Below are 16,938 nucleotides of genomic sequence, written 5' to 3'. Positions count from 1 at the left end.
GTGAATGCATTATTACATGTTTTAGATCAAACTTGTCCATTGGTAGAAATAGTTCATAAATGATGACTAAGTGCTTTAGGTCTTAAAAAAATGAGACGACGAATGGCCCGAGATATTCATTGAGAGAGAGAGAGAGAGAGAGAGAGAGAGAGAGAGAGAGAGAGAGTGTGTGTGTGTGTGTGTGTGTGTGTGTGAAATAGAAGAGAAAAATGAGGTAGTGTATTTTTATAGTGTGCACAGAAAAAAGCAAGGAGAGTGAAGTTTGCTTCTCTCACGAGTCATGAAGGAGCTTCGAGGCATAAGTTGATGTGAAGCAGCCTAAGCGCCTTGCCACACCTAAGTTTATGTACTTAGTGTGGTAGGGCTCTAATGGCAAAAACCAAGCGGCTACACTCAAGCACCGTGTAGAAAAACCAAAATTAAAAAGCCTTTTTAAAAGAAATTGCTGGTGGCCACTCAAAAAAGCATTTCAAGAGAGGGGAGAGAGAGAGAGAGATTGTTGCATGCTACCATGTGTAAAAACTTCTTGAAATAGAGTTAGTTCCTCTAGTTTTGGTGGTGCTTGCCTTGTTGAGGTCCTCCCTCCTTTAAAGGAAAGCAAGCCAAGTTCCTTGGCGACACTCCCTATAACTTTACACCAATGACGTGTATAAATCGTATAGACCCAAGCATGACCTGTCTCTAAAGTTCGTCGCGAAGAAGGAAGGCTAGTCTATCTTACTTATTATCTTGGCTGGAGGTTCGGTTATCTCCCGAACCTCCATTTTGCTCCCAAGCCTGCACTTTTCTTCCAAACCTTTTTTGAATTTGAATTGCATGCATTGAGGTGGCTTTATTTGAATTGCATGCATGGGGTGGCTTTAATACCCCACGTCTCCACGTCTTCCCTCTCTCTCATGATTACTTAGATCTATTTGCTCCCAAGCCTGCACTTTTCTTCCAAACCTTTTTTGAATTTGAATTGCATGCATTGAGGTGGCTTTATTTGAATTGCATGCATGGGGTGGCTTTAATACCCCACGTCTCCACGTCTTCCCTCTCTCTCATGATTACTTAGATCTATTTTAGATAGATGAGATCGAGGTGGAGAAGGCTTCCGTTCATTGAGGTGGAGAAGGCTTGCGTTCATTGAGGTGAAGATTCAGAGCTTCCCTCCGTCTTGCTGCCGTTGAGGAGCTTCGTCTGCTGCCGTTGAGGATATTCAGGCTTCCCTCCCTCCCGCTGCCATCGAGGTGCATCGCCGTTGCCGTCGAGGTACATCTCTCTCTCTCTCTCTCTCTCTCTCTCTCTCTCTCTCTCTCTCTCTCTCTCTCTCTCTCTCTCTCTCTCACGGCATCTCGCCCCCCCCCAATTCGCTCGCCCCTCCCACCCCATCCCGCCCGCCTATGCCCCCACCTTCTCTCCCGCCTTTCCTCCCACCTTCTCTCTCTCCCGCCTTCCCTGTCGCTGCCGCCTCGCGCTCTCCCGCTGCCTTCACCTCTTCTTCCTCCTCTCGCTCTCCCGCCTTCCCTCCCCGCTGCCTGTTGCCGCGTCCCGCCTACTGCAGCGTCCTGCCCGGTGCCCGCCATCCCGCCCGCTGCCGCCCCCCCCCCCCCCCCCCCCCCCCCCCGCGTCCCGCGCGGCCATTGTTTTGTTAGTTTAATAGATTAATTAATGATAATTATTAATAATAATTAATAATTGTTTTGTTAGTTTATTTAATAATTATAATAGATAATAGATGTTAGTTTAATAATAGTTATATTGTTAGTTTAATAGTTATTAATAGTTTAATAGTTATTATTAGTTATTGTTAGTTTAATTTAATTAATAATAGTTATTGTTAGTTATAGTTATATTAATAGTTATTGTTTGTTATTAATTAATAGTTTGAATAGTTATTGTTATTAATTATTAATTAATAGTTACAGTTATAGTTATTAAAGTTATTAATTAATAGTTATTGTTAGTTATAGTTATTAATAGTTATATTAATAGTTATTGTTTGTTATTAATTAATAGTTATTGTTATTGTTAGTTATTGTTGGTTATTGTGAATTGTGAATTGTGAATTGTTAGTTATTGTGAATGAATGAATGTGATTGTTTGCGATGTTAATGTTAATTTGCGATGTTAATGTTAAATAGTTAAATGGTTAATGTGGATGTGAATATTAAATTTTAAATGTGAATGTGATTGTATGTGATGTTAATGTGGATGTGAATGTTAAATGTTAAATGTGAATGTGAATGTTAATGTGGATGTCAATGTGAATGTGATTGTATTGTTAGTAATAGTTGTGAATTGTGAATTGTGATTGTGAATGAATGTGAATGAATGGATGTGATTGTGAATGTTAATGTGATGTTAATGTGAATGTGAATGTGAATGAATGTGAATGTGAATGTGATTGTGAATGTTAATGTGAATGAATGTGAATGTGAATGTGATGTTAATGTTAATGTTAGATCGTGAATGTGAATGTGAATGATAATGATAATGAAAAATAGTTAAATATTAAATAGTTATAGTTAACATAACATTATTATTATTTTATTGTTATTATCATTATCATTATTATAGTTTATTTATTTATTATTTATTATAGTTTATTTATTTATTAGTGAATTGTGAATTGTGATTGTGAATGAATGTGAATGTGATTGTGAATGTTAAATAATTAAATGGTTAATATGGATGTGAATGAATGTGAATGTGAATGTTAAATGTTAAATGTTATTATTTTATTATTGTTGTCATTATCATTATTATAGTTTATTTATTTATTAGTGAATTGTGAATTGTGATTGTGAATGAATGTGAATGTGAATGAATGAATGTCATTGTGAATGTGAATGTGATGTTAATGTGAATGTGAATGTGAATGTGAATGTGATTGTGAATGTGAATGTGAATGTGATGTTAAATATTAAATAGTTATAGTTAACATAACATTATTATTATTTTATTATTATTGTCATTATCGTTATTATAGTTTATTTATTTATTTATTTATTAGTAATAGTAATTATGTTATGTTATGATTATGATGTTAATGTTAGTTTATTATCATAATCATATCATATATATTATATTATTTTATTATATTTAGAATTAGAATTTAGATTTAGATTAGATTTAGATTAGATTTAGATAGTTAATAGTTATAGATATAGAAGATTATAGATTAAGATTTAAGATTTAGGATTATTTATTTATTTATTAGTAATTATTATGATTATTTTTATTTTATTATTATTGTTTTGTGATTGTGAATGAATGTGATTGTGAATGTGAATGTGATGTTAATGTTAATGTTAAATAATTAAATGGTTAATGTGAATGTGAATGTGAATGATAATGAAAAATAGTTAAATATTAAATAGTTATAGTTAACATAACATTATTATTATTATTATTTTACTATTATTGTCATTATCATTATTATAGTTTATTTATTTATTTATTTATTAGTAATTAGTAATTATGTTATGTTATGATATGATTATGATGTTATTGTTAGTTTATTATCATTATCATATCATATATCATATATATTATTTTATTTTATTATATTTAGAATTAGAATTTAGATTTAGATTTAGATTAGATTAGAAGATTTAGATAGTTAATAGTTATAGTTTAAGATTATCATATATTATATTATTATATTTAGAATTAGAATTAGATTTTAGATTTAGATTTAGATTAGATTAGATTTACATAATTAACAGTTATAGTTTAAGATTAAGATTTAAGATTTAAGATTATTTATTTATTTATTAGTAATTATTATGATTATTTTTATTTTATTATTATTGTTGTTTGTTGTTTATTGTTATTGATGTTAATGGTTAATGTGAATGTGAATGAATGTGAATGTGAATGTGATGTTAATGTGATTGTGAATGAATGTGAATGTGATGTTAATGTTAATGTTAAATATAATTAAATGGTTAATGTGAATGTGAATGATAATGATAATGAAAAATAGTTAAATATTAAATAGTTATAGTTAACATAACATTATTATTATTTTATTATTATTGTCATTATCGTTATTATAGTTAATTTATTTATTAGTAATAGTAATTATGTTATGTTATGATTATGATGTTAATGTTAGTTTATTATCATAATCATATCATATATATTATATTATTTTATTATATTTAGAATTAGAATTTAGATTTAGATTTAGATTAGATTAGATTTAGATAGTTAATAGTTATAGAAGATTATAGATTAAGATTAAGATTTAAGATTTAGGATTTTTTATTTATTTATTAGTAATTATTATGATTATTTTTATTTTATTATTATTGTTGTGTGATTGTGAATGAATGTGAATGTGAATGAGTGAATGTGATTGTGAATGTGAATGTGATGTTAATGTTAATGTTAAATAATTAAATGGTTAATGTGAATGTGAATGATAATGATAATGAAAAATAGTTATTATTAAATATTAAATAGTTATAGTTAACATAACATTATTATTATTATTATTATCATTATTATTATTTTACTATTATTGTCATTATCATTATTATAGTTTATTTATTTATTTATTTATTAGTAATTATGTTATGTTATGATATGATTATGATGTTATTGTTAGTTTATTATCATAATAATATCATATATCATATATATTATTTTATTTTATTATATTTAGAATTAGAATTTAGATTTAGATTTAGATTAGATTAGATTTAGATAGTTAATAGTTATAGTTTAAGATTATCATATATTATGTTATTATTGTTTTTTATTTAGATATTATTAGTTAGTTTATTATTATTATTTTAATTATTGTTTAGATGGATATTATATCTAAATCTAAATAGATAGATAGATAGTTAGTTAGTTTATATTAGTTTATTAGTTTATTGGTTTGTTTATATGATGATGATGATATATGATGATTTTTATAATTATATGATATAATATAATAATAATATTATTATTATATTATTATTATTTTATTTAGACATTATTAGTTTATTATTGTTTAGATAAATAAGACTATTAGTGTATTTATTAATGTGAATGTTAATGTTAAATAGTTATTATTTTATTGTTTTATTATTATCATTATCATATGATTATTATAGTTTATTTATTTATTAGTAATTATGTTATGTTATGATATGATTATGATGTTATTGTTAGTTTATTATCATAATCATATCATATATTATATTATTATATTTAGAATTAGAATTTAGATTTAGATTTAGATTACATTAGATTTAGATAGTTAATAGTTAGTTTAAGATTAAGATTTAAGATTTAAGATTATTTATTTATTTTTATTAGTAATTATTATGATTATTTTTATTTTATTATTGTTGTTGTTTGTTGTTTATTGTTATTATTGTTTATTGTTTTTTATTTAGATATTATTATTATTCTTATTATTCTTATATAGTTTATTATTGTTTAGATAGATATTATATCTAATTAGTTTATATTAGTTAATATATGATGATTTTTATAATTATATGATATAATAATGTTATTATATTGTTGTTTTTTATTTGGATATTATATAATATAAAATATAATGATGATGATTGTTGTTGTATTGTTTATTAGTTTATTGTTAGTTTGTAGATTATTTATAGTTTGTTGTGGTATTATTTTATTTAGATTTAGATTTAGATAAAGATGTAAGATTGTTTAATATATCATATTATTATATTATTATTGTTGTTGTTATTACTAACAAATTGTGTTATTTTATTATTATTATTCTTATATAGCTATATAGTTTTGTTAATGGTTGTTATTTTATCTTTATTTTTAATATAAGATAAGGATAGTTGATATGCACCTTGATGTCGATGCATGTGTTTTGCGCAGCATGAAGGAAAAAAATGTGTCTGTAGCAAATGTTGTGCAGTGCGCTCCCAGTGTGCAAATGAATGTGTGTAAAGGGAAAGAGGTTATAAGGAAGAAGACAGTTCGTCGTGCACTTAGGCATGTTGGAGGATATGAAAGTTCTGTTCGTTTTTTTAGAGTCATTCATCGCTTGGAGGGGCTTGAGAAGCAAGTAAAGGCACTATTTCAACGTCAAAGGGCTTCAATTTCTCTTGGTGAGAGCATTGATAGCCGTCTACAAAGGATTGAGAGAATTTTGGAGGAGAAATACGAAGGAAACCTTTGTGATGGGGTGAGGATACATGATGAGTTGGAAGAAATCAAGGGTTACATAGGGGAGATATATGAACACGTCGGAAAGTATTGGCCACGTATTGAATCCTTGGATGATCATGATGAGAAGATGAAAGATCTTATTGACAGTGCTGGTCGTATAGAGGATGGCGTATGTGAGTTAATTGCTCACAAGAATGAAAATGTTTCCCTTGATGTGCAACTTACTTCTTTGAAAGTTTCCCTTAATAGGTTTTCGGCAATGTTAATCTAGATGAATCACCGTGTGGGGTCATTTCCTTTCACTCGAGAGCATTGCCCTTGATGTGCAATTTGCTTCTTTCAAAGTTTATCTAGATTAGATAGGTTTTTGGCAATGTTAACTTGGATGAGTCGTCGCCGTGTAAGCACGTCCTTGAAAATCTCCATTTTGAAAAACATTGTCTATCTTTTCCAAATTGAAAATCGCCACATGCTTGATATATATATATTTACTTTGTAAGACTTTTTAAATGAGTTGTGTCTTATATTCGATTGATGAAAATCTCCATTTTATTTTTAAAAACATTGTTTATCCCTTTCAAATTATTAAGATTTTTTAATCTCATTTTAATAGTTTGCATCTTACTTGAAAGTGCTTGGACCAATGTTGATCTATTATCATAGTAATAGTTTATTGGTTGATCTATTATCGTCTCGCTTAGATAGATATATTAAGTAAGATATATATAATAATGATATTCTTTTGTCTTTGAGTCCAATACACTTTTGATTTAGGCTTTGAGATTTCTCTATTGGGACTCTTATACTCTATTGAAAGTTTCGTGTAGTCATTATGGAACAAAGCAAAGCTATGGACGATGTTCCAGACATAGTGCATTCGACTCCATTGAATGCAATTGATTTGGTTGAATCAAAGAAAATAGCCACCATATCATCTCTTCGACGCTTGCCTGCTTGGAGCCGTTCGCATGGGTATGGGAGATAGTTATTCTAATAATTGTATTTTCACCAAGGTATTGTGTTCTGGTTGGGGAGATAGTCATTTGTGTATTTTGTTGCAGCCAAAATGTGAAGTTTAATGGTGTTAATAAAGTTAATGTGCGAAAGATGAAAGAAGTGGCGAGGCAACAGGGAGGGCATGTTAGTAAATCCACAAGGACATCAACGATGCGAAGAAACCCAAAGGCTACTTCAAGTTCTTTGGAGTTTAAACGCCTCGAGACCAAGATGAATGAATTGATGGAATTGCAGACGAATTTAACCACACGTGTCGATCATGCACTTGCTATTTACTCTGCAGAATTGCATGAACAAGCTAAGGGTTTGTATGGTGTTGTGTGCGAGACAAAGCACACCCAGAGTGTTCTTCAACAAGTCTCGAGTGGTTTGGGTGGTGAAGTGAGGGAACTTTCAGCAATTGTCTCTGAGACAAGTAGGTTGATGAATTTGTTGTTGAATGATATGTGGGCATCATTTTGGGGGCTTGGAGATGACCACGAGCCTGTTGTTTGCCAGAGGGGTTGTCGACTACCATTTTTGCAGTTCCAAATGAATGTTAATAGGTTCAATGCCTTGCTACAACAATTGAGTCGTCAAATGAACGGTCCCAATTGAGGAGGATTTGCTTGGCTGAGGCTTATGATCTATTATCGTCTCGCTTATATCTTACTTGAAAGTGCTTGGACCAATGTTTTTTTTGTGATGTGTGCTTCCTTTTTGTGAAGCTTATATTGTATATTGGTTTTAATGTAACGATGTGAATGTGATACCTCTTTTTTGAGGTTTGATCTCTCTTTGTCTCTCTCTTCAACATTTGGATGAAGGTTATGATCTATTGTTGTCTCGCTTATGAAGATATGAAATGCTTGGGCCATTGCTTTTTTTGTGATAATGTGTGCTCCCTTCTTTTGTAACGAGGCTATATTAAGTAAACTGTATTGGGTATCTACAGTGTGGTGTGATGTCTGTTTCTTGACGCTTGATATCATATATCAAACAATGTGGATATATAACTTTATTCATTTTTATGGTGTAATGCATGTGAGTAGTATTTTCTAATTCTATGGTCTAATTGTAATATTCTCTCTCTCCCTGTCTCTCTCTCTCTCTCTTTCTCCACTGTTTGGTTCAATTTATTGGAGGTATACATTCTTCTTTCTTTTAAAGTGTTTGTAAACATTGATCTATAGTAGTTTATTTATAGATATAATTATTATGTCTTGCAATGTAGTACGTATCAAAGAGTAATATTTTCTATAAAATACGTTTCAATGTCTAGGTACTTGCTATGGATTGGAATAAGATTGTGTATTCTTTCTCTTTTCAAGAGTTTGTAAATATGTGATTCTAGATTGATTCTGCTTTTAAGTCTTTTTGGAAATACTAATCCCAATCAAGTCTCTGCTTGAAATAATGCATGTTTTCTCTTGATGTGCAGGCTTTGTGAGAATCCAAACAATATGGGATTAAAATTAAAATTAAATAATCAGAGAACTAGCAGGGATTATGTGTTGCGTATTCATAGGCATAGACTCAACTCTACACGATATAGACGACGACAGATTGCTAGGCTTAGGGCTCAAATCGCAAGACATGACCAGAGGGGGTATAAAGAGATGTGTTGTACTATAGTTGAGTGTCGGAATGTTTTGCAAGGAGGGGCTCTAAATCATGATAGCTTGATTCGTGAGGGACTTCACAGTTTGATTGAGCAGCAATTTGCTAATGATTATGATTGTGATGCTGAAAATCACCAAAACCTAGGAAATGTTGTGATTAATGAGTCACGTGTCAATAATGCTCCAACCTTTAGTGCTCGAAATGGGGGTTTTTGCTCCATTTTACATGCTTTGCCTGCAATGGATATTCATCCTGCAACTACAATATTGCTATTTCAAGACCCGATTGTGCATTCCATGGGGAGTCTTTCTGAGATGTGTGAGCGATGTTCAGCTAAATTGTGGAGATGTGAGGCTCAAGTGCAGGGGTCAGTTTTGTTTGGTAAACATTGTTGCCGAAATGGAAAAGTAATGTTACCACAGTTGCAATATCCACCACAACTATTGCATGATTTGTTGCATGGTATGCATCCTCAAAGCAGAGTATTTAAAAATAATATACGAGCATATAATAGTGCTCTTGCATTTGTGTCGCTTGGTGCCAATGTTGATGACCTTTTGTCTGTTGTGGGAAATTCTTATACCTTTAGAGTGCATGGCTCCATTTATCATCGTATAGGCCCTTTGATTCCTAATGTGCAACGAGTGTAAGGCATTCAATAAAAAGGTGATAGATGCTAAAATAATAACAGGGACAAATGTAGGGGAACGAGTTTTTATTCCTAGGATCACTTTTATTCCTAGCACCTTGCAATTTCCATTTGCTATGAGACGGAGGCAATTTCCTGTTCGATTGGCGTTTGCTATGACGATTAATAAGTCGCAAGGCCAAACATTGTCTGTTGTTGGTCTTTACTTAAAGACACCAGTATTTACACATGGACAGTTGTATGTTGCATTTTCAAGGGTGAAATCCTCATGCGGTGTGAGGGTGTTATTGGATGAGGATGGGAGCACTATGAATGTCACGACGAACATTGTGTACAAGGAGGTACTTCAGAAGATGCAATGAGGTGCATTGCTTTTTTGCAAAGATGCATACGGAGATGAATTTTTTGGAGAGTGGAAGATATGCTTGCATTTTTTTAGAGATGTATCTATTGAATTTTGATGGCTTTATAGTCCTTGCTTAGTGTGTATGTGAGATGGCCTCAAAGCTGTATTCGGTTGGCATATGCTCGATGGTAATTGAGTATATATTCCCTACACTGTATATAAGTGTTTGCTTGACTTTTGCAAATGCCTACTCCAAGCTGGGGTTATTATCCAGCTTCTGAGTATCAGAAGGAACTGCAGTGTGACTTGCGCGCAGTGACAACGGATGATATTATAAGAAGAATGCTTGCAAGGGTCATCGAGCGTTTGTATGATGATGCCAACATAGAGATTTTGCTTCCAGTCTTTATTGAGGTGGTGCATTGTGAGTATACTTAGTGCTTTCGAGTGCATATGGGTGAAGCTGAGTAGGACAAGAGGTTTCGGCGATCTCATACTGATAGGATACCGAGGGGGTGGCCGGCATATGAATTTAAGGACCTCAGTTGTTTTGTGACGCTACATCAAGCTGTGACAATGCCTGCCAAGTGGTTTGCAAATATTAAGCCAGGTATTGTTATTCCACTATTAAGTGATCTTTGTCGATTGTTGGATGCGTTCATGTTTACGTTGTGAGCTTTTAAAATTTTAGGCGCAAGAAAGAGAGGGAAGACTATCATGTCCCCTGTACCATCACCATGACGAAGAGTGGCAATGGGACTTGCTTCTCCTGAGCATGCTATGTTGGAGAATGGAATTCTTCCCAATGGTTCCTCCAAGAAAAGAAAGGTTCATTTTGGTTAGGTCCGATGGAAAGTTTCAACATCTTTGTAGCGTTTGGATGTAGATGTATCTATATCTATTTATCATAGGTGTAATCAAGAAGTGGTACTTCATGGTTTGTTGATACTTGGATTTATGGTACAAAGTTTTCGGCTCTCGGGCAAGGTTCGGTTCTAGGCTTTGCTTTACGATTATGTCCCCTGTACTATCAACAAGACGAAGAGTGGCAAACGAACTTGCTTCGCCTGGCCATGCTATATTGGAGAGTGGAAAACTTCCCAGTTATTTCTCAAAGAAAAGAAAGCTTCGTTTTGGTTAGACCCTATGGGAATTGTAAATTTTTTTGTCACATTTGAATGTGCATGCATAGGCACAATCAAGGAGTGACACTTTGTGGTTTGTTGATACTTGAAATTGTGGTGCAAGGTTATTGGTGCAGTCTCTAGAAGAAACTTTGGTTTCGGGCTTTGCTTCACCTGTGTGGGTTATTAATACTGAGAGTTTGCATGCAATGCTTGGACAAACTTAAATTTGTGGTGTGGCTCATATATCTTTTTATTTGTGGTTCGTTTCACTGTAGGAATGTTGTTTCTCATGTAACATCCAAGGATACAAGTTGTTTCTAATTGTTGTGCAGAGCAAGTATAAATACAAGTCTATAAGTTTGGTGCATGGTCATTGCATGTATATATGAGTTTGTGTACTCTTTGATGCAAATGCATATTTGGCCTTTTATACATGTGTGTGAGAGAGAGAGAGAGAGAGAGAGAGAGAGAGAGAGAGAGAGAGTGTGTGTGTGTGTGATTGAGTGAGTGTGGATACAGAGGGGGGAGGTGTAAATGGGATGAGAGATAGAGGGGTTGTGAGTAGAGGAGAGTAAAGCATGTGATGTTTTTGTGATAGCATTATCCACTGTGCGATAGGGAAGCTTCACTTCCCTCGCACCCCGCTTCGCGGCAGCTAGCGTTCCTTGCGCGCGAAGCGCGCCAGGAATGCTAGTAGTTACAATGAACTTTGGGTAATACTCAAAGTTGTTTAAAAGCCCATAACCAAACTGGTGGACTTTGGAAATTGGATAGGACGGTGCGTGCACGGTTGCCAGATTGACTTATATTGCGCACGCTCTCTCTCTCTCTCTCTCTCTCTCTGTCTGCCTGACGGTTTGAGTCTGATGGTTGGTGGTGTGGAGTTAATGAGGTGGCTTGCTTGACAACCCATCTGTCCTTCCTCCCCTCTCTCTCTCTCTCTCTCTCTCTCTCTCGTCTCGACTGTCCTGATGAGTAAGTAGTATATAATTCTAGCTCCGCCTTACCAAAATTTACGATGAGTAAACAAAACCAGCCGAATTCAAACCAATCCACATGCGCATTTTTATGATGTAGCGGCCCCCCTTCCTTCCCTGTGCAGTGTGTAGAAATGCTTGCCGCAATGCCGGGCCAGTTGCTGCGCCGCTGTTGTTACTTAAAGGCTTCACGAGGAAAGGGTAGGTGAGAGTGAGTGAGAAAGATCGGCAGGTACTAGCAGTTCTTCGTCTGCTTCTCTCTCTCTCTCTCTCCCCCCGCACCCCCCCCCCCCCCCCCATACACACGAAACAAAACAGTCAACAGCCAAACAGCTGCAAGAATCAGGGAAGAAGAAAAACACCACCATCCCATCTAGCTAGCTAGAGAGAGAGAGAGAGAGAGAGAGAGAGAGAGAGAGGCTGCCTTTGTGTGAGCTATCAGCCTCGCTTTCCATTCCAGCTCAGTGCAGCCAGCACCAAAGAAGGCCACCCACAATCGGTAATGCAGGAAACCCTATCTCTTGCCTATATGCACAGTCTAATAAACTCATTCCTCTCATGACAATGCACTTCCTCCAGTAGCTCTTTTCTCTGTGTTTTGCCATTGAGAGTCTCCCTATCCGTTTCACCTAACCCAATTAGCGACGGCTTCACGTAAAGCTTACTACTACTAAATCTCTCTCTCTCTCTTTGTCACAGGAGGCCCGAATATTCTCGTCCATCTTCTTGCATCGCAATCCACCTGCATTGGGCCTTTCTATTTGAGACCCAGCCTCTTGCTTGCATTCTCTCTCTCTCTTTCTATCTGTGTCGGGGGACTCTAGCTACCAGCACCATCCATGGAGTCCCCACAGGAGTACATATTCAGATCTAAGCTTCCTGACATTGACATTCCCAACCACCTTCCCCTTACCCAATATTGCTTTGAGGGGATTGCTGAATTTGCAAACCGGCCCTGCCTGATCCAGACCAATGGCCCCAACTACACCTATGCAGAAGTGGAGCTCTACATGCGGAGGATTGCAGCTGGCCTGCCGAAGCTGGGCATCGCGAAGGGTGATGTGGTCATGCTCTTGCTCCCCAATTGTGTGGAATTTGTGCTCCTGTTCTTGGGCCTGGCGCGGCGAGGGGCCGTGGCTACCACTTGCAATCCCTTCTACACCCCCAGAGAGATCGCCAAGCAGGTGGAAGGATCAAGGGCCAAGCTCATCGTTACTCAGAGTGCCTTCACTGAAAAGCTCAACGAAGTGGCAGAGCTTGTTCACGATGGCTTCAAAGTGATGACCACAGACAAGGCGTCCCCGGGTCACCTCCACATCTCTCTTCTGACTGAAGCAGATGAGGAAGCCTGCCCCGATGTTGACATCCTCCCTGATGATGTTGTAGCACTTCCTTACTCCTCTGGCACCACTGGACTTCCCAAAGGAGTTATGTTAACCCACAGGAGCTTGGTCACCAGTATTGCCCAACAAGTGGATGGGGATAATCCCAACATCTATTTCACTCCAGAGGATATCATCCTTTGTGTTCTGCCCATGTTCCATATTTATTCCCTCAACACTGTGCTGCTCTGCTCCCTGAGAGTTGGTTGTGCCATCGCTGTGATGACTAAGTTTGAGATAACTGGGCTTTTGGATACAATTCAGAGACATAATGTGACGGTGGCACCACTCGTGCCTCCGATTGTACTTGCATTGGCCAAGAATCCCATCGTGGAGAAGTATGACTTGTCCAGCATCAGAATGCTTATGTCAGGTGCTGCTCCTCTCGGAAAAGAGTTGGAGGAAGCATTCCAGTCTCGCGTTCCGCATGCCATCATTGGACAGGTCTGTTATAATGTGGGCTTGCTTTCTGCTACAGAGCATAGGACATGAATGTTGTGCAAGATTCACTGTTCCATTACTTGTAGCAATGCAATCTTGGATGATCTATGCACTATCTGCTCTTATTTGGAAGTATAGTGGGTACACACAGAAGAAGTTTTAGATAAATTTCCAATATAACTCCTACATTGTGAATTATAACATCTTGAGCTTCTACAAGAGAGGGACTGCATGCCTAGATAAGTGTGATTGGGGGCAGGGACTGTCAGCCCCAGCAACTGCCTGCTCCCAACCCACCTAGCTAGGCTTGTAGCGCCTCCTGAGATGTTGAGAACCATAGGAGAAACAAAGGGTGAAGAGCCTCTTCTCCCAGTTGGGAAAAGCTGCCAGCCCCCAACCGCAGCAGGCTCTTCGTCCACTTGGAAAAGGCTGCCAAAAAAAAAAACCAGATGTTGAACACTGTAGGAGAGAACAAAGAGAGCCTCTTTCCCACTTGGGAAAATGTCAAAACTTCTCGTGACACTTGTTTAAGTGGCAAAATTGGATATCTGATTTAATCAAATACAAGTTATCTTAAGGGAGGCAAAAAGTAAAATGGTAGCGTTGCTGTCAAATGTAGGGCTATGGCATGACTGAAGCTGGGCCTGTCTTAGCCATGAACCTGGCATTTGCAAAGCATCCTTTCCCTGTGAAGACTGGGGCTTGTGGCACTGTGGTACGCAATGCAGAGGTCAAGATAATCGATCCCGAGACTGGGATTTCGCTTCCACATAAAGAGCCTGGAGAAATCTGCATCAGGGGTGCACAAATTATGAAAGGTGAGCTTTTGTAAGGGCTGTCCTTTACGAGGAACCATGTTCACCTTGATATAATGCTACCTCTAAAGATAGTTTTCCATAGCACAGGAAACGAAAAGAAGCTGAACTGACGGCCTTTTGTATCAATCTATTCATGTAACTGCAACTGTACTCCTAATGCTATTGGAACCGCTGCCCTTTACACACAGGCTATGTGGGCGATCCTGATGCCACAGCTAACACCATTGATCAGGAGGGATTCTTGCACACCGGGGACATTGGGTTCATTGATAGTGATGATGAGCTCTTCATTGTGGACAGGGTGAAAGAGATCATTAAGTTCAAAGGATTCCAGGTAACGTGACACACTTCTTCTTGTGCTCGCTTTATGCCAATGTCCAGTCATTTCTAAGTGTCTTGTTTGCGTATTGAGAAATAGAATTTTTCTGTAGCCTTTTTACGCTGCGATTTTAGTGCCTTTCATCACTATTTATCGATCGGTGTAATGCCCACTTGCCAAGACAACTATTTAGTATGTAGATTTTAATGTAGTGTTCATATCGGATAAAAGTTAAAGCAACTACAGCTGATTATCCCTCTCGCATAAGCCAAAAACCATTAGAGTTAGACCTTACAAAGCTTCTTTTGGACAACATTGTAGCATTGGTACGGGGGGGCGAGGGGGTATATTCCAACAGATTGACAGTAAATTTATTGGTTACATTAGTACAACAAAATCCTTTGGCTACTTTAATGGGTATCATGAATTTTGGTTAAACTCTATTGGATCAAATTAGCAATTGGACTTCATCAAGTTGTGCGCATAACCCTTAATGGACAAACGCATTGAAACCCACACTTTGTGGATAATTGGAGCACCCTCATTTATATAAAGGTTGTGTCTTTTTAGTATTAGCTTTACCATCAAAAGAGGTAAGTGTATTACTCTGTGCATTGATAGTTTAATCTTAGGAATGATTTCTACTTAACCATCGATTAACATCTTCAAGCTATGGGAGATTGGGTGTGCTTGCACAAGAATTTGAGTGAGGCTAAGTGTGCTTGTAGGTCTATAAGAGGCCACAAAATGATGATATGACAATACGCGATGAATGGCTTATTGCAGGTACCTCCTGCAGAGCTAGAGGCGATTCTGTTATCGCACCCAGCCATCAGCGACGCTGCATGCGTGCCGTAAGCATTTGTGATGCTTGATTAGCATTCATTAATTATTAGCATTTGTTATTGTTTTATTAACAATTACGCTCTCATCAGAGTTTATTTGTCTGCTTTTATTGTAAGGCTGAGCTCAGTCGCTTGCATTTTTTGCTTTGCTTTCCACATACGGAAACTGTGCAGCAAGAAAGATGAAGTGGCAGGTGAAGTCCCCATTGCCTTTGTGGTAAAAGCGCAAGGTGCCGAGATTTGCGAGGATGACATCAAAGAATTTGTCGCCAAGCAGGTCAATTTTGCTAACCTAAATATAAAGATAGTAAAAATAAGCCTAAGCACATTAAAACGTTATATGTGACATCTCTTAGGGCTGTGGTTTTTTTATGAATATAGTTATTTAAATGCACAAATGTATTGATAGCATATTAAGATAATTGGAAGGTTAAAAGTTTTTTCGATGCTAAATTTTCTCATGATTTCTTGGATTTTCCTCAATACATTTTGTTGATTGGACAGGTGGTCTTCTACAAAAAGCTTTATGGAGTTGTCTTTGTGGATAGTATCCCTAAGTCCCCATCTGGCAAGATCTTAAGGAAGGAGCTCAAGTTGAGACTAGCACAGTATAGTTTCCAGGCTTTTTCTAAGTTGCCTTTTGTAAATATATAATCTATCTACTTTAGAACCATCCACCATAAAAGTTTAACTCTAATTCTCCAAGAGAAGAGAGGAACTTGTGTTTGTCTTTTGCCAAATGTGAGACCTTATGTATCATCATCCCTTATTTAAACCAAATATCATTGTGTTGAGATACAAGATTTGCATGTGGCCCTATTCTTTTGTTCCATGCGAAAAGTAGTATATTAAAGCATGCATATGTAAAACTTCACATAGAGCATTACAAATTTATATTCTCATTCTCTTTTGGGTGTAAAGATAGTAACATTAAAACAACTTTAGCTCAAATAGATTACTTATTTTAACTCCTTAGTTAGTCATAATTACATGATAATTTTATGGACAATTTTTTAACAAAGATTAAAGATCTTAAGAGGATTGCTATACAAATGAGATTTTGCAAAGCAATCCACTCGAATAAACTTATCTTAATAGTCTTCTTGATTCTTATCGAAGCTTTGCATCAACTCTTTGTTTGAAAGGCAATTTGAATAGTTTGTCATCTAAGAGGCATCCATATGTTCCCAAGTGATTGTGTAGAAAGTCTTGTGCCTTTTCTCAAGCTTATGGAGTGTTCTTGGGTTATCATAAACTCTTTTATGAAGTTTGAA

At 35.9% G+C, this 16,938-nt stretch overlaps 1 protein-coding gene across 4 annotated transcripts; it reads left to right on the top strand.

Annotated features, from left to right (window-relative positions):
* Positions 1 to 12,168: 12,168 nt before the first annotated feature.
* Positions 12,169 to 16,512, top strand: LOC148008890 (4-coumarate--CoA ligase-like). 4 transcript variants are annotated; one of them, XM_087673941.1, is made up of 7 exons: positions 12,169 to 12,358; positions 12,559 to 13,685; positions 14,302 to 14,500; positions 14,689 to 14,834; positions 15,606 to 15,673; positions 15,755 to 15,941; positions 16,169 to 16,512. In XM_087673941.1, exons 2-7 carry the CDS (start codon positions 12,699 to 12,701, stop codon positions 16,316 to 16,318), a joined length of 1,737 nt encoding a protein of 578 aa, XP_087530067.1. In that variant the 5' UTR covers positions 12,169 to 12,358; positions 12,559 to 12,698; the 3' UTR covers positions 16,319 to 16,512. The 4 variants fall into 4 exon arrangements, 3 of the variants coding, with proteins under 3 accessions (XP_087530067.1, XP_087530066.1, XP_087530068.1); XR_015689889.1 differs by having other exon boundaries at positions 12,169 to 13,685; positions 15,793 to 15,941; positions 16,169 to 16,305; XM_087673940.1 differs by having other exon boundaries at positions 12,169 to 13,685.
* The last annotated feature ends 426 nt before the right edge of the window (positions 16,513 to 16,938 follow it).

Source organism: Lygodium microphyllum, unplaced genomic scaffold (genome assembly GCF_053477565.2).
Source record: "Lygodium microphyllum isolate KBCC unplaced genomic scaffold, Lygodium_microphyllum_v1.1.10 scaffold_51, whole genome shotgun sequence".
In the NCBI taxonomy this organism is placed as follows: domain Eukaryota; kingdom Viridiplantae; phylum Streptophyta; class Polypodiopsida; order Schizaeales; family Lygodiaceae; genus Lygodium; species Lygodium microphyllum.
The sequence above is the reverse complement of the archived record's forward strand: the minus strand, read 5'-3'. Positions and strand labels throughout refer to the sequence as shown.

Bases quoted from the DNA above. Each gene is read 5' to 3' on its own strand.
- LOC148008890 (XM_087673941.1), top strand. From the start codon at position 12,699: ATGGAGTCCCCACAGGAGTACATATTCAGATCTAAGCTTCCTGACATT. The intron at 14,835-15,605 runs GTAACGTGACAC...GGCTTATTGCAG, and splicing joins TTAAGTTCAAAGGATTCCAG to GTACCTCCTGCAGAGCTAGA. The intron at 15,674-15,754 runs GTAAGCATTTGT...CGCTCTCATCAG, and splicing joins AGCGACGCTGCATGCGTGCC to AGTTTATTTGTCTGCTTTTA.